This window comes from Nothobranchius furzeri, chromosome 5, assembly GCF_043380555.1.
Source record: "Nothobranchius furzeri strain GRZ-AD chromosome 5, NfurGRZ-RIMD1, whole genome shotgun sequence".
In the NCBI taxonomy this organism is placed as follows: Eukaryota; Metazoa; Chordata; class Actinopteri; order Cyprinodontiformes; family Nothobranchiidae; genus Nothobranchius; species Nothobranchius furzeri.
In genome coordinates this window covers 46,839,501-46,867,417 of record NC_091745.1, presented here as the reverse complement: position 1 = coordinate 46,867,417, position 27,917 = coordinate 46,839,501, and the positions used below count along the sequence as shown (strand labels likewise).

Sequence of the window (27,917 nt, the reverse complement as noted above, 5' to 3'; positions counted from 1 at the left end):
CACATTTGGAACCTTGGCAAAACTTTTCCTGTTTGGGAGCGTTAAGACCAGGTGTGCCTAACCCTGGCCTTAGAGACCCCCATCCAGTTCTTTCTCTGCTTCAACACACCTGACTTTAATCAGCAGGTGATGAACAGGCTGCTACGGCAGGCGATTCAGCCACTGAATCAGTTGTGTTAGAACAAGGAAACAACTAGAGCAGGTTGGATAGGGATTGTAGCACCAGGTTTTTTTTATTCCCAACATTTTAGTTTTCCAGTCTGAACATCCTTCCTCCTAAACGCAGCCTCTCTCTCGCTTTAATGCAGTTTTTATTTAAAACACATTAAAATCAATGTGAAAACGTTTTAATTAACGTTTTTTCCACTTTCACAAACCGCAGAATGTTTCCTAATTATGTTTTTAATTTTATACATGCACTTCCATATTAGAAGGTGACATTAGACATCATCTGCTTTGTTCTCCTTTAGATTCGTTCACCCGTTTAATTTGTTTGTCCTCAAATGTGTTTTGAAGAACTGGAAGGAGAGAAATGAATCAGCAAAGGTTCCTTTTTGCCTTCTGAAACAAAAAAAAAAAACCTAAATCACTCTAATGAGCACAAGTTAAGCTGACAGGCGGGACACGACTGAGCATGATGGCATAAATTCAGGTTTAATGAGATAATATGATAAAACCACTCCGTAAACGTCCAGGTCAGAAAACATAATCAAAACCCCGAAGCCGTTGTTAAAAGCTCTTGGTCTGAGTTGTCTTTTTGTCTCCGCTCACAGGTTGTGCTGAAGATTATTAAGCACTATCAGGAGGAGGGCCAGGGCAGCGAGGTGGTGCAGGGGGTCCTGTTGGGCCTGGTGGTGGACGACCGGCTGGAGATAACCAACTGCTTCCCCTTTCCTCAGCACACCGAGGACGATGCAGACTTCGACGAGGGTAATTCAGTTTGCTGTGCCGATTTACTCACAACTCATAGTCTGGAGTGATGGTGGTAGATGGATTTGTGATACCATATTTGAACGCATCTGAAACGGTTACTTTGATTGCTGATAAGAACTCCCTTTGTCATTCAGATTCGGCCAAGTGCCTTTATGAACTGCAAGTTGGGATGATTAGGTTTTTAATTGGCTCCCACTTCTTGGGTTGATATAGCAGATGGTGCTGGAAATGTTCATTTGAAACATTTCTGTGCAAAAGGGGGTGGTGGGGTAATCCATTTTAGTTTTGGCTGTAAAACGTGGATGGATTGGTTTTAGTTTATCTGATCGTGCTGAGTGACAGGCGGGCAAAGAGGTTATTGTCTTGAAGCCTACAATCTTATCAGAGTTGGGTTTTAAACTCAACAAAACTGGTTTAAAATAAACATTTCTGACTCTAGCTGGATATGCTGGCAGTGAGTCTTGAAATCTTAGCCTGATGAAATGGTGAGGCTCTGAGGTATGGTTGTATCATCATGTAAACCTGGAGTAACAGTGTGTTTTTGATCCACTGGTGCAGATTTAAGGACACTATTGAGCTCTAACTGGACCCACTCGGTGCCAGATGTCCTACGCTGTCAGTGCCAGGGTTGATGTGAGAGGTCAGCAGGGTAGGGGTGGAATATTCCTCCTCTGGGGGTCACAGGTGAACTGCGTGAACGTGTTTAGGATTTAATTTAATCTTTATCTGCAAAAATCCACTTCCCTTTTCACCCCACGCCTCTCACTGGAGGCTGCCGTGTCCTCGGACCTCTGCCCCGCTCTCGTTGAGCCTTGTTTTTACCGACTGCCTGTTCAGTGCTGTGCCAGTCTCCTACAGGCTGGACCGTGGGGCGGCAGGAAGACGAACAGATGCAAGGTGGACAGGGCGAGAAAACTCCTAACAGGCCTCCACTGCTAATGAGCAACCGTCAACACACTGAGCAGGATGCAATGCAACGATGATGGCTAAAGGTCGTTAGTGTGAGGAGCAGTGGATCTGTGTGTGTGTGTGTGAGTTGGTGAAAGCCACAGCCGGCTGTGATGTGGACTCGTGATGGTTTGGGTTTTCCATCTGTCACTCTTTTTAAGTTAACAAGCGCTTCAGTGACTGACGGCTTGCTGTGAACTCCGGTAAATTTACCGAGCTACAACAGAAATCCTCTCAGCGGATTCTGATCCAGCTGCAAAAGGTGACAGGCTTCAGGTTATCTGCCGGTATGGAACCAAATTCCAAATGTAAATAGGATTCACTCATGTTGTGCTTGCTGGTTCTTGCCAACTTTTGTTCTGTCAGATGAGAACATGACACCAAGGGGAAGTGTGACTCTACAGAGAGCTGCTGCCTCATCCTTCTTTGGCTTCTCTATCTTTTCCTCTGAATCAAAGCCAAGGAGACAGTCGGCAGAGTTAAATAGTTGATCAGCCATAAGGTGTAAAACTGATTTCATGTTCTTTTGTTTCTGACTGGACTGCAGCTTGAATTTTCTCCCCACCCACACAGCTGACCAGCTGGGCAGTCAACTGCCTCGGTCGCCGCTGCTCCAGAGCAGCTAATTGCTGGCCCTTCATACGTGCTGGTGCTGGAGTGGGCTGCCTCGACCCTCTGCAGACCCACACAGAACAAAGAGTTCTGCTTTGGTTCTAAGCTGGCTTTGAAACAGTCCACTACTTGAGCTGGCTTCCCTGTTAGATTTACAAAAACCTCGGACTTAAAATCGCGTTTTCTAAATCAAACCAGACAGCATTTCTTAAAGCCTCGGAGTCCTTCTCCACCCACTTATCAATTTTAAAAAATGCAACATTAGTAGGCGTTGCCTGGAGGACCGAGAGGGCGGAGCCGCGGCAGTGACGAAGACGACGGCTAACTAGACGATGCTAGCTCCCTTCACTCTATGGAGTTATTAGAAGTGGAGGATGTTTCTCCCCCTCCTTACCCAGACACTCGAGAAGAAAGGGACCAAGTCTATTTGGAGGAGACAAGCGGACCTGAGCCTTATTGTTGTGAGCTTGTGAGTTGCCTGTATCTCCCAGAACCGACCCAACAGAACCACCTCTGAACGTAAGTAGTCGTTAGCCATAGCATTGGATTAGCTGCAGGGTTTGTCTCCACGGCCCTAGAGCTAGTATTCAGCATGTTTTAGAGGTTTATCTGCTTCAGCACACCTGGTTTTAATCAGCAACAAATAGCTGAGCTGCTTAACAGTTAATCTAACCTGTTAAAGCAGGAAAATCCACTGAAACATGCTGGATAGCAGCTCTCCGGTAGCTCTGGGCTCAAGTTACAGTCTGCTGCATAAAGTTATGAAAATACCCCATGAGAAAATTATTCTGTAATGTGTTCAGCTCACTAAAACTGCCCTGATTTATTTATATACTGATAACAGCTGCTCTCTTGGTTCTAGGTCCTCTGGTGTCTGCAGGTGGTCTCCTGCTGGTGTCGTCAGGATCAGGAGCTTCCAGAAGAATGTGCCTTTCAATGACTCTTTCCCCCTTATTTGTTATATTAATTAAATAAATCTCAATTTATATATTTCCTGTTTTTGTTCATGTCCATAAATACTTAAACATGCTTGAAATTAAAACGAACTTTTAACAGTGAGGTGCTAGTTTAATTCATCACAATAGAGCTAGTTAAACATGCATTGTGATAATTCAATTAATGTAATTTATAAATATCCATTAAAATATCAAAACTGGAATCAAAATGAGATATTTGGCAGCACAAAAAACTTGTCAAACACAATATTTATTATAATAATTGTAGGCAGACAGGAGACAGAGCTGATGGAGGTTCTCAGTCATCGAAGGATGGCTGAAGGCTTTCCAGGAACAGGAGATGTGGTGTTGTCTCTTCTCTCTCTATTCTGCCAGATGAGCTGATAGGTTACAGGTGTGTGAGGACATCCTCATGCTGTCATAACCAGATGACAGGAGTTATCAGGTGATCAGCCAGGCTAATGAGATGCAGAAAGAAAACAAATTCAGGACAGTGTACAATATGTGGTGTTGCTCACCTTATGTGCTCTTATAGAATATTAACGTGTGCCTGCCTCATGGTGTAGAGTCCATATTTTGCTGAGTGTCCTGCAATAATGCAGGTTATTAGTTAATTTACTTTTGATAGCAAAAACAAAATATTTAATGTAAAAGTTGTTTTCCAGGTGAATCAGCTCACACGTCACCACCAAGTGTCACGGGGCCAGAATCAGAAGCCTCCGTCATGATGTAATCACATACTTATTTAATTGTTAATATCTTAAAAATTCTGAAATGTTTTAATTTTTTTTTACCTTGAACGGTTCACTGAGCTTGCACTGTCACTGAGGTGGAAGCTGGAATCAACAACAGACACCTCAAACCTTGGTCTTTTCAGGGGGTGTGGCCGCTGCTCTGAGACCTTCTGGAAGATGAATTTTCATCATGGTCCCCATGGGTCACCAGACACACTGCGGCTGTGAACTCCATTCTGGCTGGCTATGTAAAAACAAAGAAGCAGCACATTTATAAATGTTTAAAAGAGCATAAAATCACGTGTAACAATAATCTGTAAAACAAATTAAAACTAGAAGGTAATAATAAAATGTTTACTTAGAAGATTATTAAAAATAATTCACCTTTGCTACAGGGAAGGTTTCACGTCAGCCTGGACAAGTGCATTCTTGCAGCTAAATCAGTCTGACAGCCAGTGTCTTGGGTAGATTTAGCCTGAAAAAAATATATAAGCACATTGTTGTTGGGAGTTTATAAAGTCAGATAATATACAAAAGAAACTTTCCTATATAGGCGCTTTATAACATTCCTAGTGTGTGATCATTATAACGTAAAAGCCAGTCACATATGATGTGGAGAGCCTGAAATGCGACCTCCTGAACAGAATTCCTCACAGAACCTGTTCACAAGCTGGATTTCACGCTGTAATGCTGTCTGTCAACTAGTGCTGCATCAGTTAGAGCCACTGTTGCAGAATTGCCGACTGACTAGCTAAAGGAAGTGAACCACGTCTCTCAGACTTTGCATTTAGGTAGGGAATTGTCTTTAGAAGATGTTAAAACGTTTATTTAGCTTACTCACCTCAGACTGGAGCCCGCCGTGGTGGGGGAGCAGAGTCGGTGGGCTGCATCTAAATCGCGGAAGAGCCACGGTGGGCAGCCTCCCTCTTCAAACGGAGACGTGCAGAATCGCGGGTAAAATGCCCACAGAGTCACCGCAAGCATACTACACTACACCTACTCACCAATACTAAGACGATATGGAGCACTAAACCCAAAATACTTTCCCAATTACACTAACAGCCAAACACTAACTAAACTACAATATCCAACAGCCAAATCTAACACTAAATAAGTATTTATAACACTAAAAGATATGCTAAGACTAGGATATGCTAATGCTATATGCTAATGCTGAACTACCGCTGACCTCCTACACTCGCTTGCAAATCCAACTCCCAACTCGCCACAGGGCGTGGCCGAGACGCTCGTTGCTTTTATAACTTTGGCACGGAGCTGCTACGTAGTACTCTACTGGTTTACGTAGTACTTTACTCTTTAGCCATTGGCTAAAATTTATTCAAAATGACTCAAATTCTATGTTTTCAACTGAAGGTGGCGCATTACTGTGTTTTTAGACAGAATTTTTAATTTTTAAAGAAAATGCACCAAAATGCTAAAATAAAGAATGCACACATTTAAAACACTATTAGACACTCATTTATACAGTTCATCAGCAAAAAAAAGTTAATTTAGACGTTACTTGCTCTTTAAAGGACTGCTGATCGCCCACTGTTTTTCATGCTGAACTTTCAGCATCATTTGGAGAAATGATTGAATAATGTACAAACTGTTGTCAGAGTGTGTGTTGTCAGTGACCTCAGAACTGCAGCTCAGTTTCTGTAATAATGACTCAGTTTTTTGTATTAACCACAGAGGTACGTCCAAATCTACTTGGTATCCATCAAGGGGCTTATGAAATATTGTGAGAATGAACACCGGTGCTGGCAAAAACATCACTTTTGTGTAATAATGGGCGGTAACATTCACACATGTTTCCGTAATGCTAAACAGAGTTCATCTTTCACCTACTTTTTACCCTTTGGAGGAGAAAAACGCTGCAGCTCATGTAATTTGGATGCAGCTGCTCACACTTGCACTTTACTTGTGCTGAGTTGTTTGCTTCTTGGAAGTAATGTTTCAATAAGCACCCTATTATTCTGTACAGTGGTGGCTTTTTTCAGCTACTTATCAGGAAACACACACACACACACACACACACACACACACACACACACACACACACACACACACACACACACACACACACACACCCTGTTAGATGGAAATTCAAGTGGTCTGGTGGCTCAAAGTATGTCTGTCTCGTCAAAATGTATTTTTTCCAATCTGTTCCTCAGTTTGGTTTATATTTGTTCATTGTTTTTCTCTCCTACACTCAAACATTAATAGTTCTATAAATGAATATGAAGACTTTCGAATCCCCATTAAAGCGACCGGCTGTTTCGCCGTGTTAAAGATTGATATTTCATCGGGACTCAGACAGTTTCTGCATGTTATCTTTTTTTTTGCCGGAGGTGCTCTGCAGTGTCGGCCTGATGGGAGCAGCTTATAGTGGTGGGGGGTGTCTTTGTGGAGCTGTCTGCCTTTTCTTTAAAACCAAGACATTCTGGTCATCCTCCAGCTTTCTCGCCAGCATTCACCGTGCCGATGGACAGACTTGAGTGTCTGGTGTACTGCTGTCAGTCTGACACTAAATCCTCTCAGCCTTCACAGCAGAAACGACCTGTTCTGTCATCCTGTTGTGTGACCGGGGGGTCAGTTGGACCAGCTGCAGCCTCGCTCCATAAGATTCTCATAGTGTCCCACGTGAATATTTGTGTGAGTTTGTTACATCGGTGTGTTCATTAGAGTTCAAGATGAAAGACTTGGTGGAGTCTGGTCCCTCACAAACATTCTGCCCGTAAGGTCTGGGTGTGCGTTTATATCTCTGCCCCATGAATTTCTGCATTTGTCATCATCACTTTAAGTGTAAGTGTAAGTGTGTGTGTGTGTGTTCGCTGAATCATCTCCCTCTGACTCATTGTTGCCGGCGGCTCCACAGATTAGAATGACTCCTGGAATCCATCTCTAAAGGAACAATAGTTGAGATTGACAGCTATGTGGCTGTTTGTTTTTATGTTGCGTGTGTGTTGGCCGTTTGTGAGAAAGCACATTAATAAATGCATTCATCTGTGTATTTTTTTGAGTGCGTGCCATGCTGCTACTTCATCAACAGGTGCCAGTGTGGAGCTGTGCTTGCAGGGCAGCCTGTGGCTGCAAATGTGACCAAAATGAGTAAAAAAACACAACAAAAAGACAGAAAAGGAATAACTGCTCACACCGAGCAGAATCTGGCTCAGATTAAAAAAGGCAGAAAAATACAGATCCTAGGCTGAACACCAACTCCCTATCTCCTGTGCTCTTGCACACTCTGTCCTTTTATCACTGACTCGAATGCATGGATGAGATGTGCAGAACTATAGGCTGGCACTCTGAGCAGTACAGGCACAAGAGAAGCATGTTAATAATGTAGGCCGGCCCTCTTCCTTTGTTGTGATATCAGTGATAAAGCATTACAGAGACGACGTATCCTGGTACGGAGAGATTATTAGGGATGTGGGCATGAATGAAGTTGTGTAAGGTAGTGATTGTGATTCTGTGCTCCCGGCACTAACGCACACTAAAAACAATTCCTCACTGTGCTTTTACAAATTCATAAAAACTGTTGTTTTTATCAGTTTCAATAAGGATTTTCTCATTTTACACAAGACAGGGATTTATAGTAGTATACACTAGTTTAGTGTTAAAATGGTGTGTTGCAGTCTGTAACTCAGCTCAGCGTCAGTTAATTGGAATGTTCCCACCTAGTATTTTCAGTGCTATCCATCCTCTGTTGTACCGCTCTAACATGCACGTAGGTTTCCCATTTTCTTTCTTACAAAGATTTGCTCCATGTGTCTTCATCTTTTACACCAGCTGCTGCAGAAAAGCTCAGACTTTAGTCGGGTTTCACGCTGCATGGATCACACCGCCCAGGTCGATGTCAGAGGGAAGTTGGCCCCAGAAATAAGATTTAGTAAAACTGTGAATTCCACTGACTGATAACTGATCTCCAAACAAAAGTGATGTAAATGAGAGACTGTTTGGATCACACTGGGAACATTTTAAAGACATGTTTTAATTGAATGATGCTAACTCTTCTTTGCCTCCCCACAATGACAGCTGAGCTCCATACTGCGAGGATCCCATTGCATGTAAGAGTGAAACTTTGAGTGGCTGAATATGAAAGATTACTTTGATACGTTAGTCATTGAGTCCGTTTTGACATTAAGGTTGACGATGTTGTTTGCTAATCCTCTACATTAGTAAATATCTGCACTAAACACACCAGAAGAGTCCTCCCATCTAGCCTAATTACCATCTTCACTGTTTGAAATGGTGAAACCTTGCTGGTGGCAGATTTTATGGGATGTTAATAATTAAATGTAACTCCTTGAGTAACTTTTTGACAGCCTAGAATAATACCAGTCTGGTTTTCTCTCTGCAGTTTGTTTTCTGTTTAGAATTTAGTGAACTAAAAATAATTCACCTTATAACATGGTCATAACTGGGTTTAAGCAGACTGAACAACGATTTGCAGCTGATTTAATCAATAATTTCAGCTAACTAATCAGATCTATAGATCTTTCTTTTTGGCCTGTAGGGACCTACTCTTCCTGTTTGTATTCGGCAGCAGGAGAAAGTATCCTGAAGACGGAACGAAATTAGAACACCCTCTTTAGTTCTTCCTCTCAATACGTCTCCTGCTCTACTTCTCCATCTTTTGTTTTCTTTTCCTAACTCATTACATGTGAGTGCCGCCTCCTCCCTTCTCTCCCGCCAATTCCCCTTTGTTGCTTCTCCTCAATCACTAGCTCCCCTTCTACCTTCTCAGTTCCCAAATCCTTTGTCCATCCCTCCCTCCCTGAAAATTAATTATGATGCGTACTGTTAGAGAAAAATACTGAAGCGCCCAACAAATGTCCTGTTGGGATAATCATATGCCAGAAATAGAGCAGTTTATTTCGCAGAAGTCATTTGTTTTTTAGATTACCAGCAAGGGGTGTTCTTTATTAGAAATCTGGAGTTAATGCTATTTCTAAGAAAAATACCACATTTAATAGTGCTGTGAAAAGTATTTACCCCCTTAGATTTCATTTGCTTTTACTTTTTTTGTCCCTTCAGTGATTTTGATATTGAAGGTGAACCAAGTGACACGGTTAAATGCAAAATGCAGTTTTAACTCCGTGAGGGAACTGGGTACACCCCCTTTCCATTCCGAAAACATGAATACCATTCCTGTTACACCCCCAGTTTTCAGTCCAGATTATTTCCCATGGATGTTTGGACATGTGGCCAGCGGCACCTGGGATCAAACCAGTGACCCACTGCTTTCCCCATTAAGCCACCCCTCCAGGTCTTTTCCCTCCTTGATAAGTCATAAATTAACTGTGATTAATTGTGACACTATTTGGAAAGCCGATTCAGGTCCACTAGCCACACCCAGACCTGATTACTACCAGACTGACACGATGAAGTATACCAAAAGATCTCAGAAACCAACACATGATGTCCTCTTCTAAAACAAAACAAGAACAAAATGACCTAGGACATCTAAAGCACTGATGGCCCACTTGTTCCAAGGCCAAAATAGTTGCTGACAAAAATATGTTCTAGTTGCATTTGTTGATGGAACGTTATGGGGTCCCATATCAATTGGATTTATAAACTTGTTGATTTAGAAGGTCCAAGATGGGCTGCCAGGTATTTCGAAAAGATTCAGATTCATCCAGCATATCATATCTAATGCAGCACTCCAGTTAGTTCAGAGAGCCCGTCTCTAAATGTGGGAGCAACTTCTGCTTTCCGTGGTCTTAGAATCATTCTCTTAGCAATAATCGATCCAAACATGAAAGTGGTCTGAATCCAAGAGTTACATTTAGGAAGTGCCATAGAATGACCAAACAATGCAATGCTATGGTCTGGCTTAAATTCACAGTCTTGGAAAACCATTTGAATATATCATTCCAGAAAATTATACAAATTTGGCCAAAACCAGAAGAGATGGGCCTCAACCACATAAAGGTGAAATTGAAGGATACATTTTGTACAATTTTTAGTTTTTGAATTATGAAATCTGTGTACTACCTTAAACTTAATTATTTAGGGTTGTCTCATATTAACAGAACAGGATTGTGTCCTGCTGAGGCCCCTCTCCCAAACAGTGTCACTAATCGCAATAGATAAGTCTGTCTCCCACGCTTTCTTAATAAATTGTGTATCAAACTTAACATCAGAAAATAACTTACCAATATTTATAATTGAGTGTTTGGAGTTCGGGGGGCCCGTTAAAAGTACATAGCACCCCTCATCTTGTGGGAGACACTCAAAAGTGTTTTACATTCTGTCAAACATAATTCCTAATTTGCAAATACCTAACAAATTGTGTTGAGGGTATAGAAAACCTTTCCTGTAATTGGGTAAATGGAGCAAATTGTTTATTGAAATACACGTCTTTCAGGGAAGCAATGCCATCCAATCTCCATTTTTCAAAGGCTTTGTCGAAGAGGGATGGAGGGAAGGTATGGTTATAACAAATCTGGGAGCGTATGGAGGTGTCTGGTAATTTACAACTTTTCCTAATTTGCCACCAGATTCTGAAACAATTCAGAATTACTCTCTTCTTTGTCACTGTTTTTACAGCAACTCTGGGTGATGCAAAAAGAAGTGCTGGAAGAGAACTATTAGCTTTTTTTCCCATTACGATCCAGGCTGAAGTATTGCTCAGTACTTGTCTTTTATAGCCGCCTTGCCAATAAATTAAAGCTCGTAGATTTGCTGCCCAGTAGTAATGCATAAAACAAGGTAGGCCTAGCCCACCTCTCTCTTCTGGTTTGTATAAGCGGTCTTTGATATCCTGTGGGTCCTAAAGTTACAAACAAAAGGCACAATAATAGAATCTAAAGTTTTAAAAATGACTTTGTCAAAAAAAAAGGTGACATTCTGAAAGAGATATAGAAATCTTGGGAGAGAGACCATCTTGATAGCATTCACCTGACCAATCATGGAAAGGGGTAAAATTAACAATCAAACATGGTGGTGATAGTGTGATTGTCGGTAGTTGCTTTGCTGCATCAGGACCATAACCACTTGCTTTAATTGATTAAACCAAGAATTGTGCTCACTATCAGGAACTCCTGAAGGAGTTTTCTGACTCTTGGCTAAACAAGCTCTTCATGCAGGACAACCCTCTAACTTTGCTAAATTAAAAGATTTTCTCAAAGAAGACGAGGACAAACTTCCTCTACAGGTAAAGAGACTCGTTACCAGTTATCACAAATGCTTTATTTAAGTTTTAGTTAGGTTTAGTGGACAACTGCTTTTCCAGCTTGCTCCTGATGGCTTTCCACCCGTATAAATAACATCACCAGTTGAAAACGTATGTACCTATTATCTGTTTTACGGTTTCCTTGCTATGATCATCAGGCCTTTCTAGATGGCAAATTAGCAGTCTTCTTCCCAATGGTCAGTGGCGATTCTTCTATAGGTCATGCTTTCAACACGCTTATTCTCAGTGAATCAAACTAGTTTTTGTAAATTTGTTTACAAAGAGTCCAGGTTTAATTAGAGATGTGTTAGCTCTGTTGGGTGACACTATTAAGACTATTGTCTTATCTAGCTGTAGAGCATTTAAGTTGGACATTTGACGGTCAACATAAAAGAAGACCGCTTCTTCAATTCTAACAAGACGCATAATTAAAAAGAGCGGTAAACCTCCTTTTGATGTGTAAAAAACTTTTAGTCATTAACTAGATTGATTTTGCTGATTGACACCCTCTTCTCTGTTTGCTATTTGCTGTTGATGTCACTCCTGCTGCCATGGTTTGTAACAAAACCAATTAGCCACATAGCTTAAGATTGGATTTATTATGACTGGGATGGAAGATAAAGGAAATGCCTCACTGCAAGGCAAGTGTGTCTGCTCTGATTAAAGCACTCTGGTGAAAGGAAGGGTTATTGGGAGGCTTTCCAAAAGGGCCCAGTTTGGTCTGTTTTTGTTACGTATTAGCCGTTATTTACTCGTGTAGTTTTATCTTATAAATGGATCTTGTGTGTGAGAAGAGCAGGCTAACCTTTAGTGACCACTGTGTCAAGAATTAAACGGCAAGTAGTGATTGATATAATACACCATGTTGTGGGGTTTGGTTGCATGACTTTGTCAAACCAATCATTTACGGTACAGATGGAAGAAGTGAATATGAACTCCTTTGTTGTTCTTGGTTAATCCTTAAGACAGATGCTGATACCAACACTACCTGTTGGTTTCTGTTGCTTTTAAAAGCTTTTCTGATGACGTAAACTAATATAGAAGGTTTTTTTTAGATGTTTTTGATGTGTGTCTATGTGGGATTTAGCTCCTGAAGTAGCCAGACCAGACTGTTAGATTGTACTTTGATTCGGGACCCTAGAATGTGCTTTATCAAATACAGGCCATTTACTAAACATCCTCAAAACAGCCAGAGATAGCACCAGCATCTGCAACCCGCCTCCACCCAGTTTTTATGAGGCAGAAAGTGAGAGGAATGTTTGACTGCCAACCCTAGCTGAAGTTTTCTAAGTGGAGATGATAAGGTGGTTAGTAAACTAGCTGAGGCATAATTAGGACCCTCTGTGACCACACTGGGACATAAAACCTGCTTGGATGTCACAGGTTATGTATCTGTGAATTTCCTAAATTTTCTTACAAATTTGTGCCCTCAATTAGTCTCCACCCTCACAGCCCAGGGAAATATTGACTCAACTTAAGAATCAGACGTGTAAATATGGGTCTGCCTGAGCCTTATCCACTGCAAAAATGTACACCATTTGGCTTGAGCATAATAATCTAGAGCTCTGTTTAAGCTGCAGAGTTTGGCTTTTCGTTCCTAAAATGTCATCTCTGTTAAAGCCTCCCACCCCATCCCAAAAAGGAAACGCGTCAGCTGTTGGATTGGACTCCTGTTTAGTGTTGTTGAATCCACTGCGCTGATTTGACCTCCGCTGACAGGACACACGCAGCATCTGCCTCAGTTTCCTCTCCATCATTGTCAGCCCGATGATCCTTGACAACACCGCTGGCTGAGCACTGTCTCTCTCTTGATATGTTAGATTATTTGCAGCCATCTTATTTTGCTCCACACTTCTTTCACCTCATTTTCACATCACCACCAACATGGGGCTTTGATATCGAGCACTTGGAGAGGGAATATTCAAGCGATCTGCTCTTTATTAAGCAATAAAGAAGTAAAGCACTCTGAAATATATGAATTAAAGGGCACATGTGACTTAATCACTGCAAAGCAGCAAAAGTTTAAATGTAAACCAAACTAATTATGACCAATTATGTCAATATTTCCTCCTCTAAGGTCTGAGAGGTTAGCCTTTAGTTTTCTGAGCTGGTATTGTCGTTGGTGGCAGATACGTTCACGTCGGGTTAATTGAAGTCAGGGGGATTAAAACCGCCTCTGCCATGATCATCTCACTATTTCCTCCAGATACTTTTCAGTATGCAATGAAGCATGTATGTGTAGATTGTGCTTGTGCGTTGTCTAAAAAAAAAAAGTTGGACTATCATTCTGATAAGGTCTGCCTTGGGGGTTAGTCCTTCAATAGATCACTCTACTTGCTCCAAATGGGAAATTGATTTCCTCCGTCTTCTCGTCCTCCCTCTCCGAGGCTAATTAGAAATCGCTTCCTGCCCACCTTTAAGGGAAATGCATAAACATTAAAGATGCTCTGTTAAGTGTGATGGGTTTTTTCTTTTTGGGTTGGTGGCCTCTATCCGCCTGTCAGAGCTCTGCTTTTGTCTAACTGTTGTGTAAAGCTGGCTGTTAGCAGAGAGCTGTAGCCGTACCTGCTCCTGAATGTTCACCAGGTGTTATAAATCAAGAGTGTGAGTCCCCCGAGTGCCGTCACCATCAGCATCAGTACCACTGTTTTATTCATTTGCTCCTTTGTCTCGTCACAATGCTGCCCTACATTAAATTTTGTGTGTGGAGGGAGGTCAGAATGCATTACTGCCTGCTGCTGCTAATCCAGGTGGGCTGTAGGGAGCAGGTGGGGGAGGGGATTTGGCTCCATGTGACAGTGCGTTTACATGCAGCCAGTAACCCTTTTAAAACCCGAATATTCACAATAACCCGGTTCCGCAGGTCCTTGTAAACACTGCCAAAAACCCAGATATGCTCATAACCGGGTTTTTAAAAACCCGGTTACTACACCTGGGGTAACCCTTTTCTAACCCGAATGTTTGGTCGTGTAAACGCATATCGGGATATCCCCATCAAAGTGTGTGTTCTGCGCATGCTCTGTTCGCAAGGAATCTTGGTCTTTTGAGTAGCGAGACGTCTTGTATGTTTAGTGCAGCTCTCTCTATATTTACCATTTCTTGCTCACGTACTATCCTTCGAATGAAGGCCAGTACGCACAGTCGTTGTAAGAGCTGCTGGTGGGTCAATACCAGCACTATAGCGCAAACAAACGCGGTCGCTATCTCTTCTGAACTGGGAAACATGTTGTTGTTTTCACGGATACCGGAACAAGAAGAACCGGAAATGACGCATATTGCATCTTGACGTAGTCCATACGTCCTGATGCTATCCCAACATCCGCATTTAAATCGGGTTATGCAAGTTAGGGGTAACTCTTTCTATTTATGCTTGTAAACGGGTTATTGTGATCAACTCAGAAACCCGAATACCGACCTTAACCCGATCATAAACCGGATATTGGCTGCATGTAAACGTAGTCACTGATGTGAATAATTGGAGAGAGAAGGGCAGAGGATGGCAAGAACGATGGGGAAAGGAGGACAGAGGTAGAGGCATGAGGAGCTGATGCGAAAAAAGGAGAGTGATTCCAAGAGCAGCCAAGCAGGAGATGGAGGGTTGGTGCTCATAAGAGAAGAGGGGCAGGTGAAGATGGACAGCAGGAGTAAACTGCTCTGAGAGATGCAGATGCGAGGGAACCAGTAAGGGTTGGTAGAAGAAGAAAAACGGCAGGGAGATGTAGCCCAAAGAGAGAATCCTACCGTCCTACTGAGATGATCAGCCAAGCACCGACACCAAATCCGTTCAGCTTGAAGTTAATTTTTCCCTTTTCTGGTTTAAACTAAATTTTAAATCGGCACTGGAGCAGTTTCAATGCCCACCCAACCCTTAGGTGTCACTCTAACATCGACTAGCTGGTAAAGATAGAGGACTTGGACTTGACAAACTGCATGTCTGAAATACGCCCTCTCCCTTTAGCCGCTCTGTTAGGCTGTGTTAATCACAAGTGGGCCTGTGTTTACTCATGCGAGGCTGATAGTTGTAGTTCTACACAGGTGTTACCACATGGGATTTTACTGAGACAAATGATGTGGGTGTTGCTGCAATTAATTGTCCCGCCGCAGACGGGGAATCCTGTATGAGTACAAACACCTGTGAACAGATGAGCTGAGATGCCGAGTCTGTGGGGAGGTGAGTGATAATAAAAAGCATTTGGGGGATGAAATGTGAGGTTAAACATGAATTATTGGAAATCATTTTCCTTACGCAGTTGTCATTGCTTCTTCAGATTCAATAGGACGTTAAACGGATTGCAGGAGTGTGGTGCTGTTTATTCTAAGCTACATGCTTGATGATGATGTTCTGATGTAGAAATCTAATGAACAGAAACAAGTTGAATCTAATTAAGTGCAATTGATTATTCACTAATAGTTTTAAAATCCAAGGATGAATAATGTTAAAAAATAACTTGTTAATGAATATTTCAAACAAAAAATTTATAATAATTAACAACAGAAGTAGACAATCCTGGTCCTCCTGGAGTGTCGCTATCCAGCATGTTTTAGATTTTTCCCTGTTCCAACACACCCAATTTTGTGATTAACAGTCTTCTGCAGAGCCTGATATCTTGTTCAACAGGTGAATCAACCATTCACTTAGGTGTGTTGGAGCTAAAACATGTTGGATAGCAGCACTCCAGGACCAGGATTGCCTACCCCTGATCTAAGCTGTAGCAGAATGCCTACATGTTGTTGTATTAACTACCAAGACAAGCAAAAAGAGTCCAGATCTAAAGAAACGTTAAAGTGAGCATTTGTTTCTCATCAGCATTGCCATAGTAACCACATGCCTGTCTCTCACTCCCTGAGAGTCAAATAGAAATGCAGATGAAAATGTAACTCAAGCTGTTTCCGTACTAAAACCATGTGTTTGCACTGTGCAGAAGGCTCTGATGGTCACGTGAGATTTTTTTCTATTTAGTGTTTTATGTCAGAGATTTGACAAACTTCAGTTTCGAAAAAAGAAATTTTGAGCTAAAACACGTTTATCACAAAACAAACGGCGTGCTTTTAGCCTTTCAGTTGCTATCGCCTAAAGCAAGCATGGGGATCAGGGGCGTCCTGTCAGATTCACCTGCATGCCTCTCTGTCTCTGATGACTCAAGTCCAGCAGGCTATGATCAGTTGTGGTCCAAGCCCTTCATTGGGGTAATGATCCTGTGCAAACAGGATCTTGCAGCCATTTAAACTTGATGATGCGTCTACTGTAAAGTCTGCCTGACCTATTGGTCACTTGCTTGTCCAACAACACTTAAAACTATTGAAAACATTTATAAAAGAAGTTTAAAATTGCTTGACAAAAAACTGACTTCCCACCACCATTGTCATGTGTTAGAAAATAAATTACTGAACTTCAATAACTTAATGAAACTTAAGAGTCTGTTTAATATATAAAGTCTTACACTCCCTTGCTCCACCACCACTAAAGCAGTTCATTAGGCATAAAGAAAGCTCAAACAGGACTACACGAGCTACAATTCGAGGAGAATTTATACCACATAGACGGACAGCATTTGGGCAGAACGTCCTCTCTGTTAAGGGTGGCCATCTGTGGAACAGTCTTACTCAACCCATTAGAGAATGCTCGACTTTTTGTTTAAGGCAAAGGCTAAAAACTGGTTATGGATAAATCAAGCGTGTGATCATGTATGAGTTTAATAGTTTTAATGTTTTATTTGTGAATAGAATGGTGTGTATGTGTTAATTTGGTGATGGAGTTTTTATCATGAATAAATGATGAATTTTTATGAATTATTATGTCTTTTTATGTCTAAGGACAACAGATGGAGATTAGCCTTTGGCTATAATCTGGCATGTGTACATTCATGTAAGCTGTTTTGACATTAATGTTCATTAACATGCACTGTCCTAAATAAATAAATAAATAAAATAAAATTTCTGACTTTTCAGCTTCTGATCCACAAATTAACAATGGCCGTCTTTAAACCTCAAACATCACTGGCTGAACTACAAAAACATTGTCTAAAACTGGAAATAATGGCTAATCTGCACCAAAGCTAGCTTTGTGAGCGATGGGGTGTGAGGGGTGCAAATTCAACGACTGTGTTTAAAAGCTGTTTTGCAAATCCCCTCAAAAAGTCCAACAAAATTTAGCCATTGCATCTTTAAATCCTATTATATAACCTAGATCTATTCATGATTACTTTTTTCTGTCAGTGCGCCCCAGGGCAGCTGTGGCTACATCGTAGCTCATCCCCACCAGAGTGTGAATGGGGGAATCACTGATTGTTGTGAAGCACCTTGGGGGGTTTAGCTCGTAAGTCATTAAAGGCTGCATGGTGGCGCAGTTGTTAGCACTGTTGCCTCGCAGGACGAAGGTTGCAAGTTCGAAACTCTGCTGCGGCCTTTCTGCGTGGAGTTGCGTGTTCTCCCCATGCATGCGTGGATTTCCTCCGGGTACTCCGGTTTCCCCCACAGATCACAACATGCCCTATAGGTTATAAATTGTAAGTCGCTTTGGATAAAAGCGTCTGCTAAATGAATAAACATAATAAACATAAACAGGTAAATGTGAATACATTTTGGGTCCTGAGATATGATCCTGACCAGTTTCTAGAGCCACTAAACCCATACAAAAGGGTTTGTTGTATTGTTTCCATCTGTTTCACCAACATTTCTTTAGTGCCTTTGGTGAACTTTCTCACAGCACGTGACAGAATCCGGAGCAGTGAAATAACCAGGGTGTTTGTAGGCACTCTTAATGAGAACGCTGCTGTCTTGAACCTGAGTGCAGCGCTGCTCCAAACCCTGGGAAGGAAGTCTGTTGTTCCTTCTGCTGAAAGAGCTCCATTGTCGCATCCTTCATCAGAAATAAGGCTATTTCAAGGTTTGTGGCAGAACTCTAGTCCTTTTCTCTCCATCCTGTCTAACCGGTTGAAAAGGCAGCAGCTCAGTGGCTCCCACTGTGCGTAGGAAACTGTCAGTAGGAGAGCAGGAAGACTGGAGCCTGAAGAGGACCGGTACGTTCCCCTCATCCCTCCGACCACAGGGAGGAAGTCACTGTGCTTCAGCACGTTTCAGTGAGTCTTGTTTCACTTGAATCTCTGCTGTTTTCCCCATCACACATTCAACTCAGATTTGTTTTATTTTCTTTTTGCCTCCAGATCCCTTTTTAGCATTTCCTTTTCCATCATGCCTGCTAATTTTAGGGTGTTTTATTCCAATCTGTCAGTTAGAATCAAAATCTGTTGTATAAACCAAAAAAATCTTGTTCTAAAATCTGAACAGTAATATCAGTCATTTTTTGCTGTTTTGTGTGTGAGTCATGAGAAATGTGACTCCTCCTTTAGCATCCCACAAGGAAAAAGTTGTAGTGGGAAGTGTTTGAGTTAGTTTGCCACGCTCGACTGACTTTGCCTGACATCACACTCGCTATGGGACTGTCGCACATTGCAAACTGCCTACGCTTAAATGAAATGTCAGCTCATACGACTAAACATATTGTTTAAATAAAATATTGACAAGGAAATTCAAGTAAAATTCTTCTTCCTTTTTGTCCCTTTCAAGAAGATACCCCACGATACATAAAGAAGTGACAGCGTTCCCCTTCTAATCGTCTCCTAACTATAAAAACAAAACCTTATGACAAGTGAAGCTGTCAAATGTGCATATGGTTAACTTGTCAGTGTGGTGCACACAAGAGCATCTGCCTCACCCTGCTCTCTCTCTTACTGGTGCATCACTGAGTGTGTATGAGTGCCTACTTGTGGCGCTGTGTGTATTTCTGTGTACACGCGTGAATAAGGGAGGAAGCTCTCTGCAGGGCGTGCTTAACTAAGATTAATTGCACCTAATCCACTGTGCCAGGTGGAAAGCAAAACTATCCTCTGCACACTTACACAAACACACAAACAGGCGCACACATCCCATTATAGGCTCGCCGCTGAAAATTAGCCCCACGACTCTCCTGACACACAGGACCAGACCACGACTCGATAGCGCCATTTACTTCCCTGCGCTCTGCACATTTATCACCGCTCTCCTCCTCCTCCTCCGACAGACGGACGCATGGATGGACAAAATGCCGTGTCAGAAGGATAAGCGATCTGCTCCCTCACATCAGTACCAGCTGGCGCTGACAAAACAGGAGAGTGAAAACGTTTGTCCTCCTCTCTGGATATAGAAAGAAGAAAAGAGAAAATCTGACAGAGCGGGGTCATGGTGGTGTTTCTGCAGGGACACAATCTGTGATGTAGCTGGTGTCGAGGATAGTTGGATGACCACTGCTGTTGGCTGCTCATGTCAATATTCTGCATTGTGAAACCTCCATCTTGGGCACGCACGCACGCACGCACGCGCGCACACACACACACACACACACACACACACACACACACACACACACACACACACACACACACACACACACACACAGGGTTTTTCCTGGCTCAAATTGAGGCAGAGGTGGTACCATCCTGACCATGGGCTAGCACATGCATACTCTGTGCATTCAACTGCCTCACTTTTTTAAAGGCCCAATATTTTTTCGTTAAGTGTTCTAATCTAAGCTTCTGTTGATTAATAGAATATTACATTTGACAATGTTTCAAGTGAAACAAAACTGGTTTGCTGCTTTAAAATATGAAATATAACAACAAAATTATCAGGCTGAATAACAGACTTTTATTATGAAAGACTCACTAATATGCATTAGATTGGTGTTTAGTTCCCTTTTTCGTCGTCGTCATCTTCCTTCGCATATCCGGGTCCGGGTCGCGGGGGCAGCATCCCAACTAGGGAGCTCCAGACCGTCCTCTCCCCGGCCACCTCCACCAGCTCCTCCGGCAGGTCCCCAAGGCGTTCCCAGACCAGATTGGAGATGTAACCTCTCCAACGTGTCCTGGGTCGACCCGTGGGCCTCCTGCCGGCAGGACATGCCCGAAACACCTCCCCAGGGAGGCGTCCAGGAGGCATACTGACCAGATGCCCAGACCACCTCAACGGACTCCTTTCGATCCAGAGGAGCAGCGGTTCTACTCCGAGTCCCTCCCGAATGTCCGAGCTCCTCACCCTATCTCTAAGGCTGAGCCCAGCCACCCTACGGAGGAAACTCATTTCGGCCGCTTGTATCCGCAATCTCGTTCTTTCGGTCATCACCCAAAGCTCATGACCATAGGTGAGGATTGTGACGTAGATCAACTGGTAAATCGAGAGCCTGGCTTTCTGGCTCAGCTCCCTCTTCACCACGACAGATCGGCTCAGTGTCCGCATCACTGCAGACGCTGAACCAATCCGCCTGTCGATCTGCTGATCCCTCCTACCCTCACCCGTGAACAAGACCCCAAGATACTTAAACTCCTCCACTTGAGGTAGGACCTCTCCCCCGACCCGGAGTTGGCAAGCCACCCTTTTCCGGTCGAGAACCGTGGTCTCAGATTTGGAGGTGCTGATCCTCATCCCAGCCGCTTCACACTCGGCCGCGAACCTACCCAGCAAGAGCTGAAGGTCAGCGCTGGACGGCCAGGACAAAAACCACATTGCTCCTCCTCAATCTGAGATTCAACTGTCGATCGGACCCTCCTCTCCAGTACCTTGGAGTAGACCTTTCCAGGGAGGCTGAGGAGTGTGATCCCTCTACAGTTGGAACACACCCTCAGGTCACCCTTCTTAAAGATGGGGACCACCACCCCGGTCTGCCACTCAAAAGGAACTGCCCCCGCTGACCACGCAATGTTGCAGAGACGTGGCAACCACGACAGCCCTACAACATCCATAACCTTGAGATACCCAGGACGAATCTCATCCATCCCCGGGGCTCCGCTGCTGTGTAGTTGTTTTGTAGTTGTTTGACTACCTCAGCAACTTCTGCCCCCGAGATTGGACAGCCCATCCCCAGGTCTCCCGGCTCTGGTTCCTCCTCGGAATGCGCGTAGGTGGGATTGAGGAGCTCCTCAAAATATTCCTTCCACCATCCGACTATAGCCCCAGTTGACGTCAGCAGCTCCCCATCCCCACTGTAAACAGTGTGAGCGAGTTGCTGTTTTCCTCTCCTGAGGCGCCGGACAGTTTGCCAGAACTTCTTTGGAGCTGATCGATAGTTTTTCTCTATGGCCTCACCAAACTCCTCCCACGCCCGAGATTTTGCCTCGGCAACTGCCACTGCTGCACCCCGCTTGGCTATCCGGTACCTGTCTGCTGCCTCCGGAGACACGCCCTGTAGGCCTCCTTCTTCAGCCTGACGGCTCCCCGAACCTCTGGTGTCCACTAGCGGGTACGGGGGTTGCCACCACGACTGGCACCGGCCACCTTGCAACCACAGCTAGCAACAGTCGCTTCAACAATCGCAGAGAGGAACAAGGCCCATTTGGAGTCAATGTCCCCCACTGCTCTCGGGACGCAGTCAAAGCTCTGCCGGAGGTGGGAGTTGAAGACCGTCTTGACAGGTTCTTCTGCCAGGTGTTCCCAACAGACCCTCACTATGCGTTTGGGTCTGCCAGGTCTACGCGGCATCTTCCCCTGCCATCTGCCATCCAACTCACTACCAGGTGGTGATCAGTTGACAGCTTCGCTCCTTTCTTCACTCGGGTGTCCAAAACATATGGCCGCAGGTCAGATGATACGACTACAAAGTCTATCATCGACCTGCGACCTAGGCTACCCTGGTACCAAGTGTACTGATGGGCATCCTTATGTTCGAACATGGTGTTCGTTATGGCCAAACTGCGGCTTGCACAGAAGTCCAATGACGAAACACCACTCGAGTTGAGATCAGGCGGGCCATTCCTCCCAATCACACCCCTCCAGGTTAAGCTGTCATTGCCCATGTGAGCATTGACGTCCCCCAGCAGAACAATGGAGTCCCCTGATGGAGCACTATCTAGCACTCGTCCCAGGGACTCCAAAAAGGGTGGTTACTCTGAACTGATATTTGGCCCATAAGCACAAACAGTCTGGACCCGTTGCCCGACCCGAAGGCGCAGGGAATCTACCCTCTCGTCCCCCGGGGTAAACCCCAATACACAGGCAGAGAGTCTTGGGGCTAACAAAAAACCAACCCCAGCCCTTCGCCTCTTACCTGGAGCAACTCCAGCAAAGGAGAATGTCCACCCCCTCGCAACGACTTGGGTTCCAGAGCCAATGCTGTGTTGAGGTGAGTCCGACTATATCTAGCTGGTACCGCTCAACTTCTGCCACAAGCTCCTGCTCCTTCCCTGCCAACGATTTTGTTCCATGTCCCAAAAACCAGTTTCCTTGTCCGGGGATCGGACCGCCAATGCTCCCGCCTTGGTCTGCCACCCGATCCACACTGCACCGGACCCTTCATGTTCCTCCTGTGGGTGGTGGGTCCACAGTTGGATGAGCCCATGTATCCGGTTCGGGCCGGGCCCTGCCGGGCCCCTTGGGCGAAACCCGGCCACCAGGCGCTCGCTCACGGGCCCCAACCCCAGGCTTGGCTCCAGGGTGGGACCCCGGTAACCTTCCGGGCCGGGTACTCCGACTGTTTGAATTTACATCCATTTAAGATCCTCTGAACTGTTCTTTGTCTCACCCTTCACCTAAGACCAATTTGTCATGGGAGACCCTACCAGGGGCACCAAGTGCCCCAGACAACATAGCTCCTAGGATCATTAGGGAACTCAAACTCCTCCACCATGATAAGGTGACGGTTCAAGGAGGAGTAGTTCCCTTTTTCCCATCTGATATTTGTAGTAAAAAATATATATATATATTTGACCTACATTTCAGTGACATTTTAGGTTTGTATTAATAACTCATCTCAGTCAAAATAACATAAATATATCCATTAAAATATAATGTATTTCTTTAACTTGCATTTGTACTGGAAATGGTAATAACATTTAATTTCTGCTGCTAACAATGTAATGGTGGCATGTCTATTATGTACGGGTTGGCAATAATCCAGTTTAAATTATGTTGAGAGATAGAAGCGTTTGTGAATTATATTCTACAACAGCTTTCCGTAGACTTGTAGCAGTAATGTGACTTGTATCTGCAGCGGTTCTGATCCGTAACGCTGCAGGATGCAGAATAAACAGGATGGTGGGGACTTTTCTTGCGCTTGTAGAGTTTAGTCTTTCGTAGTTTTACGATCATCGTGTATTTTTCTGTGTGCCACTTGATCGCGAGACTGCTACTCGTTAGCTTTAGCATTAGCCAATCTGCTTGTAGCTGCTTGTAGCTGCACTTTTGATCCCAAACTTTGGACCGGTGTCAGTACAGGATCTGCTCGGGTGCCAGATCAGCTCGGGGTCCAGCGCCTGCTGATGATGTCACATTACTGCAAATCTACTCGGCTTTCACACATATGTTTTGGAAAGACATCGGCAGTTTTGTTAATAAATTCTTGTTTGTTAACACCTAAATGTTTTCTTTATAATTGTAATTTGTTAATAAATCACCATATTATCTTTGTTTTGTAAAGAATGTGAAACTGCATAAAACCAACATCGGACTGACAAAAAATAGAACAGTTCTTATATGTGAAGTGTGAAGCCATATCTGTTTGTATTAATGTGGAATTCATCTGTTTATTTCCTTAGTTGTTATCTAAATACAAATAAATTCTTTGATTCAAAATATTGTTTGGTGTCTTTCAATAAAATTATTATATTTTATTTTGCCCCATTTCATCAACACCAAGAGCTTTTGAGGGTCACTGTTTATCATTTGCTTATATTTTACATTTCCTTTGGAAATTCAAACATATTTTCTCCAAAAAGTGTTGATTTTTGGACTACAGGACTACAATCGCTAAGACTACGACCGCAAATTTGTTCTGACCAATCAAAATCATAGCTTGATAACGTAACTTCCGTAAGCTTCATGTTCAGCCCATCAACTACTTTGACATCATCGGCAATCGAAGGACCCCAAGCCGATCTCGCACCCGAGCAGATCCTGTAACGACACCGGTTCTTCCTTTGTTGGTTCCTTTATTTTCCTCCACTGCATCCAGATGACCACACTGTGCACCAGTAAAAAGCATTTTTTTACACGTAAATTACATTTGTTCAATAAAGTTCTGGGGAAAATAGTAATTCAAAGATGTTGCACCAGTGCTACGTTTAAAAATAGACAGACACGCACAGACAGTTTTTTTCGCCACACTGTACAGCCCTGCTCTGATGTGGAAGAGCCTGGGGTAAAATCAGGATGTCAATCACCAACCATAGATATGTACCAATTAGCGAGAAAAGCAATTTTTGATCTTTTTCTGCAGCGGTTTTAGTGCTTTTTGGTGCACCGCTGCTGATACGGCGCCACACAACGCTGCAACTGCAGTTACAATAACATCCATATAGCTGGAGGCAGAGTGAAATCAGGCTGGGGCGGCACAAAATTAGCTGGAGGCAGCCGCCACACAAATTTGAATGCAGGAAAAACCCTGCACACACGCATATAACACAGATTATTGGCACTCTTCATTAAATGTCAGGTGATCTCCTTCCTCCTTTTAAAACCTTTTTAGTTTTTGTTAATCAGCATCCCGTTTCTTTGGACCTCAGAGATCGTTTTCAGTTGAGCATTGGGGTAACTGATATTTTTTATACAGTACAGGCCAACAGTTAGGACACACCTTCTCATTCAGTTTGTTTTCTTTATTTTCATGACCATGACTATTTACTAAAGGGCCAACAAGAGCTAATCACCTCTGGGAGCTTCTTCAAGACAGTTGGAAAACCATTTCAGGTGACTGCCTCTTGAAGCTCATCAAGAGAGTGCCAAGAGTGTGTAAAGCAACAATCAGAGCAAATGGTGGCTATTTAGAAGAAAATATAAAACATGTTTTCAGTTATTTCACCTTTTTTGGTTAAGTGCATAACTCCTCATGTGTTAATTTATAGTTTTGATGCATTGAGTGAGAATTTTCCTATGTAAATGGTTATGAAGATAAAGACAACACACTGAATGAGAAGGTGTGTCCAAACTTTTGGCCTGTACTGCATATTGGCATTGGCCGATAATACATCTGTAGTAAAGCTGATTTAAAGTAAGGCACATCATTGGGCAGCCCAGTGCTGCTGCAGAATTTAATTTAAGTGTATTTTATGAATAACATCTGCTTTAATAAATACTCAAATTATTTCCAACTGAAATTTATTTTTAAATACCTGGTCAGTTTACTGGTTTGTTAGAATAATTTTAGGTAGTTGTCTGATTTTATCACTAAGCAAAGTGCACAAGATTAACATCTGGTTAAATTCAGTGTTCCAAGTCTGATTCAGCTTCTGAAATTTTCTGAAATTGGCAATAGACCAACCAGTATCGGTTGAACTCTTGTTGAGCGATAGTTGTCATTAATCTTGTGGATGTGTTTCATATTTTACATCATTCTTGGTTTATTTATTTTTGTCCATGTCCCCACAGTCCTGTCGGATAGGCCTACATGTTCTGGCCTTCTGTTAGCCTTCGGATTGAACTGGAATGATCATAAATACATTTCTGCTCATAAAGTATTGCATGTAATGTGAATTTAAAATGAGTGTTTTTATTTAAATGTGTTTAGAAAGTAGGAGTATCTATGTGGTCAAATGTACCTAAGATGCAATGTTTAATGTGTTTTAAGATTTTAGTCTATAGAGTTTCATCCAAAATGTTTTCACTTGAAAAATGTGTCGGACATTGTAACTCTATACAGTAACTCTAGCAGCTTTAGCGGCTCATGTTCTTCTGAAACGCGATGTAAGCAGACGAAACTTTGTAGAGTGGGGGGAAAAAAAACACCTTTTCATTTTTTTCTGGCTAGCTTAAAGTACTACCATGTTTTAGATCCTGGCAGCTTTTTAAGCTTTTGTAACTCTGCTTGATGCAAATTTGCAAAAGCGAATGTAGACATGAATTTATCCACCATGCTCGCTCTGAAGTTGCAGCTTTGGCAGCGACTGCAGCTGAACTTGACTGATGGACAGCCCAGCTCAGCCTAGTGGTGTGGAGGGAAAACACTCATTTCATTTCAGCTAAGAAATTAAAAGCTAAATTCAGTATATTGATGCTGATTATTGTGATGAAAGTCACTGATTATTCACATCTATCAGAATTTTGTTCCATTGCTTACAATTAAATTACAACTGGCTCGGATGGTTGTGAGAGACTGGGACAGTAGCTAAATATCTTTATTTCAGGTTTGTTTTCCCTATTTCTTCTGCGAGTGCAGCCAGTGCTGGGCCAGCTGCTACGTCTCAACTCACTGTAAAGATTTTTCCCAGCTCACATTTGACCTTTTGCACACAGAACTGAAGGCTTGCGCTAAACACGAGTCAAAATGTGTTACTCAACAGAAATCTGTTCACTTTCTTGCTACTTATATATCTGACGCAAAATGGCTTCAAGTTACTAGAACATAGTTGTGCAGATGTCTTTTGGAGGTTGTCATAATTTCCCAGATGGAGGGACCCTGAGTGAGTTCAGAGAAGCCACTGATGTAAAAAAAGGATTGTTAAACATAACTGCAAAAAGAAAAGAGAACAAGATGCCTTCAAACTTTGATATGTGTTGGTTCCCTGCATAAACAATAGTAGCAGTGGTGTTTTGTTAACTTGCATATGAACATGTATTTTTATAGAATGCTTACAGAGTTTCACGGGTGCTTTTTAAAGAAAACTGCAAAGGTGTAAACACACGAGTTGGTAAGAGCCACTCTGTTTTCAGCCTCCAAACAGCTGGGATGCTGGTGACTTTCACAACTAAGTGCAGAGCAAACATGGAATATCAGCTGTGTTGACTGAATGGGTCAAAATTTTAGACTCATTAAATTAAAATTGGTGTTCAGAGTTCAGAAAATACGAGGGATAACGAAAGCAGCTACAGAACTGCACGGTTCTTCACTTAGAAAAACACAGGTAGCATGGGCCGTCTTTAAATTGTAATGTGTTCAAACATTAGTTTGTTTTTCACCTGAAGTAATAATGAAATTCCTCCTGGGACACCTTGCTGTCATCTCTGAGCATCTTAAACACAAGGAGGTCCATCCAGGAACAACCACCAGTCTGCAAAAACATGTTTTTGTTATGTTTTTGGTACACACACACACACACACACACACACACACACACACACACACACACACACACACACACACACACACACACACACACACACACACACACACACACACACACACACACACACACAGTAATATTTAAATTTGAACATGCCTGAGACTTTGAATAAGATGTTGACATTTCAATAACATTTTAGAATTTGTCCTTGAATATTCAGAGGTAATAACAGTTAATTAAATGATGTGTTTATCTCAGACTTGGTTACATCAGTCAGACTGATGTAAAGTGATCAAACTACAGTGGTACAACCTGTCTTTGGGATTACAGCGGCCAAATCTGAATCAGCTTTTTAAACTCACATATATAATGCATCTTAACCTTGTACATTCACTTAACTTCCACTACGACAGTTTCTTTCCTTGTAAAGAATCCTTCACATCAACTGTTTCCTACATCCTTTTTGAATTTATCCAAACTCGAATATAAATAGTTGTAACAGATTCCTACAAATAAATATATCAGTGAA

General features: G+C 42.8%; 1 protein-coding gene and 2 long non-coding RNA genes across 3 annotated transcripts in view; 2 read left to right on the top strand and 1 right to left on the bottom strand.

Moving 5' to 3' along the window:
- The window catches only part of LOC107378773 (eukaryotic translation initiation factor 3 subunit H), an 82,249-nt gene that overhangs the window by 8,404 nt on the left and 45,928 nt on the right, over window positions 1-27,917 (top strand). The window contains exon 2 of the mRNA XM_070550823.1: window positions 774-930. Within this exon, the coding sequence (XP_070406924.1) occupies window positions 774-930 (157 nt within the window). The remainder of the gene's footprint in view (window positions 1-773; window positions 931-27,917) is intronic.
- LOC139069833 (uncharacterized) lies at window positions 2,924-3,485 on the top strand. The gene is made up of 2 exons (XR_011520496.1): window positions 2,924-3,012; window positions 3,356-3,485. It is a non-coding gene; the product is annotated as an uncharacterized lncRNA (long non-coding RNA).
- LOC139069832 (uncharacterized) lies at window positions 3,681-4,099 on the bottom strand. The gene is made up of 2 exons (XR_011520495.1): window positions 3,968-4,099; window positions 3,681-3,864 (listed from the first exon to the last, which is right to left on the bottom strand). It is a non-coding gene; the product is annotated as an uncharacterized lncRNA (long non-coding RNA).